General features: G+C 48.1%; 2 protein-coding genes across 3 annotated transcripts in view; both read left to right on the forward strand.

Moving 5' to 3' along the window:
• Positions 1-1,314, forward strand: part of dnph1 (2'-deoxynucleoside 5'-phosphate N-hydrolase 1) — a 4,333-nt gene extending 3,019 nt beyond the window's left edge. The window contains exons 2-4 of the mRNA XM_008430529.2: positions 398-469; positions 538-651; positions 718-1,314. Coding sequence (XP_008428751.1) covers positions 398-469; positions 538-651; positions 718-836 — 305 coding nt within the window. The 3' untranslated portion in view covers positions 837-1,314. The remainder of the gene's footprint in view (positions 1-397; positions 470-537; positions 652-717) is intronic.
• An 89-nt stretch (positions 1,315-1,403) lies between these two features.
• Positions 1,404-3,484, forward strand: part of apmap (adipocyte plasma membrane associated protein) — a 13,132-nt gene continuing 11,051 nt past the window's right edge. The window contains exons 1-2 of one of the 2 annotated variants that reach the window (XM_017308939.1): positions 2,419-2,510; positions 2,613-2,879. Coding sequence is in view for 1 of the 2 variants with exons in the window: in XM_008430530.2 (XP_008428752.1) it covers positions 1,988-2,079 (92 nt within the window). In the remaining variant the exon portion in view is untranslated. Of the gene's footprint in view, positions 2,080-2,418; positions 2,511-2,612; positions 2,880-3,484 lie in introns of those variants that run through there. The other variant, XM_008430530.2, reaches the window with a different exon arrangement.

Genomic DNA, 3,484 nt, shown 5'->3' on the forward strand with positions numbered 1-3,484 from the left:
TGACGTCCAGCAGGTCACATGACGTCCAGCAGGTCACATGACGTCCAGCAGGTCACATGACGTCCAGTCCTCTATAGATCACTGAGGACTCGATATTTACGTTTTTGCACAATAATGTTAAGAAGCTGTTAATGCTCTGAACACAACGAGCTGCTGCTGCCGAGTTACTGCAGGAACATAAAGGAAGAAAGGTGGAAATATTGGTGGGGACACGTCTACAAATCTGCTTTTACTTTGAAATCTTCTCTTTAACCCTAAAGCTGCTGGGGACTTTAGGGGCCAACATGGCCACAAGGTTCATTAGTTCATGAAGGAACTGGTTCAGGATCGATGAATTGCATCACTGCTGCTGATTGGTCATGTGATGTCACTGACCAGCTGTGCTCTGATTGGTCAGGAGAGGAGGGCCCAGCAGGGGGCGACAGAGCCATCCATGACCGAGACCTGGCCTGGCTGCAGCAGTCTGACGGTAAGACCGGATCGTAGCGTCGGTCCCAGAGGGGCGGGCCGCTGACCTCTGACCCCTGTGTGTCTCAGTGGTGGTTGCCGAGGTGACGCAGCCGTCCCTGGGCGTCGGCTACGAGTTGGGCCGGGCCGCCGACATGAAGGAGAAGAAGGTGCTGTGTTTGTTCCGGCCGTCGTCAGGACGCGGTGAGGTCACTTCCTGTTTATGTTGACGTTATTGGCCGTCAGGGTGTTAACTTCCTGCCTCCGCAGCGCTGTCGGCCATGATCCGAGGGGCGGCGGACGGCCGGCGCCTCCAGGTGGTGGACTACAGTGAGGACCAGCTGGAGGCGGTTCTGGACCGGTTCTTCAGCAGCCTGCAGTCGGTCTGACCAATCAGAGCGCCGCCAGCGGTCACCATGGTTACGCCCACCGGGACAGGGCGGGGTTTGTTTGAATTTTTCTGGAAAAGTGGCTAAAAAGCCACTGCTGCTGTTTTATTGAAAATTACAAGAAACAGAAAGCGCCTGATGACCCATCATCATCTTCATCATCTTCATCATCTTCATCATCTTCATCAGCAGCACAAAGGGTCAGAGGTGACGGGGAAGACGTAGAGTTTGTCTAGTAGAATGGAATATCTTTGTGTAAATATCTTTCGTCCTTATTGGGGATTTTTGATATTTTATTATTCAATGTTTCAGCTTGTAGTTTCCATTTGGCTTCATATCTGAGCAGCAGCAGTTTCATTAAACGTCTCTTTGTCCAAAACTTGATTAAAATGGTCTTTCATCAAAGGAGATTCTTTTCCTGGTTCTTTGCAGAATATCTGACTGTATTCACATTAAACATAAATAGTTTCAAGATGAATAGTGAAAATGAAATGTTTTCTCAGGGTAAACAGAGAGAATCTGATTCATGACAAACTGCGGAGGTCACAGCTTCCTGTTAAACTGATCTTTGAATTTTATTGGACCATTTGTTTTGGTGAGAACATTTCCGATCAATAACAGAATCAATCAGCCTCCATCTGAGTCATGTTTTCACCGTGGATTAAATATCATTTATAGAGTATGGTTACTTATTTCAACAACCGTGGAGGTGATATGCTTTTATTTTGGCAGGTTTTGTGTGACCGTAGCTATAGTAACGGAACCGCAGCTCATCCGGGACAAGCAGCTGAGTTGAGTTTGTTTCTGGGTTAATCTGATTGTTATAACTGATAATGTAACGTCTCAACGGAGCCTGAAAATGGGTCAGTAATTGTTGTTGGTTCTGATCTAGCTGTTGACAAATGATACGGATGGCTTTAATAAATAATTTAACCGTCAGCTGGCCTGAAAACGGACTTCTACAGTGAGAAAAACCTCGAAACCTCGCGAGAAGATTCGTGTTTTCAGCTATAGTTCCCTCCTGTGCCGCTGGGGGCAGCAAATCCGACCCTCCGCTTTTACCGCAGCAGAAGAAGAAGCCCAGCTAAACATCCCGCTGAACCGTTAGTCCAGATCTGCTCTGACTGAAACCGAACCGAGCCGAGCCGAACATGAACGAGTCTGATGGAGTCCGCTTCCGGCGGCTGCACCGAGCTCACGTGATCACAGAGGAGCTTCCTGAGCGGAGACACAAAGGAGGCAGGTGAGACCCGAACCTCACCTGGACATGCGGTCCGGTTTTAACGGTACCGGTTCTGCTGGGGATTCGAGAAGTCCTGGATCAGGTCACAGGGCTCTGCGGTTCCGGGTTTGTTGATTCGGTTCCAAGAGAAGGAGCCAATCAGAGGGAAGCAGACCGGAACTGCCTCACATCCGGTTTAAACCCGGATTATATGGATGGGGTCTAGATTGAGAACCACCCAGAAGGTTCTGATGGACCTGATGGCTTCATGTCTGACCTGTTGGATCAGAGCAGTCTGGTCCGGTTCTGCACCGGTTCTCCAGGTTCTCGTTCTGGATCGTCCTCCGTCAGACCAGTAGAAATTCTGGTTGCAGCTCCAGAACCTTGAAGACAAAAACCGACCCAGTTCATCAAAATATATTGGTACCAGAACCAGGAGGAACCAGAGCCAGGTGAGAGGGATCCTCCTGGTCCTGGTTCTGGTTCTGGTCCAGCTACCAACTCTGGACTAAAAATGAAACAAGTTCATGACTTTATGAATTCATTTCTCTCAGGTGTAATTATACCAACTGAATCTTTCTCCCCTGAGAATGTGGACCGGAACCGGACCGACTGAATGTGGACCAGAACCGGACCGACTGAATGTGGACCAGAACCGGACCGACTGAATGTGGACCAGAACCGRACCGACTGAATGTGGACCAGAACCGGACCGACTGAATGTGGACCGGAACCGAACCGACTGAATGTGGACCGGAACCGGACTGATTCTGAGTCTCCAAATAATTTTAACAGAGGATTCACATAATTTATAACTTTGTGTAAAAATCCTTTTGCCACATTATCAGCAGCAACGAGCTAACCTACAGCTAGCTAACCTACAGCTAGCTAACCTACAGCTAGCTAACCTACAGCTAGCTAACCTACAGCTAGCTAACCTACAGCTAGCATACTGTAACATGTTATAAAACTAACATGTTATAAAACTAACATGTTATAAAACTGTAACATGTTTAGGGATATTCATAGTTGGATTATTTTGTTACCATAGCAACAATCTGATGCTGTGAGTTTAATCTCCTCTCAGATTAAATCCAACCAGAAGCTGTTAGAGCTGCTGATGGGGCCCTCAGTCAGATTCTGCCCCAGGCCCCATCAGCCTGGAACCGGCCCTGCAGGGTTAGAGTTCAACCTGCTGCTCTGAGCCACAAGCAGGAGATTTAATGAAATGATGCTAATGTAGCTTTAGCATCTGCAGCATTTCTGTCTGCTGAGTTTGAAGAAGAATCTCAGAAAATGTTTTGGTTGCTGCAGTTTATGAGATTTAAGATCTCCACGTGTTAACCCATTAAACACCTGTCCTCCTGTCCACCTGTCCTCCTGTCCACCTGTCCTCCCTCCTGTCCACCTGTCCTCCCTCCTGTCC

Source organism: Poecilia reticulata, linkage group LG15 (genome assembly GCF_000633615.1).
Source record: "Poecilia reticulata strain Guanapo linkage group LG15, Guppy_female_1.0+MT, whole genome shotgun sequence".
NCBI lineage: Eukaryota > Metazoa > Chordata > Actinopteri > Cyprinodontiformes > Poeciliidae > Poecilia > Poecilia reticulata.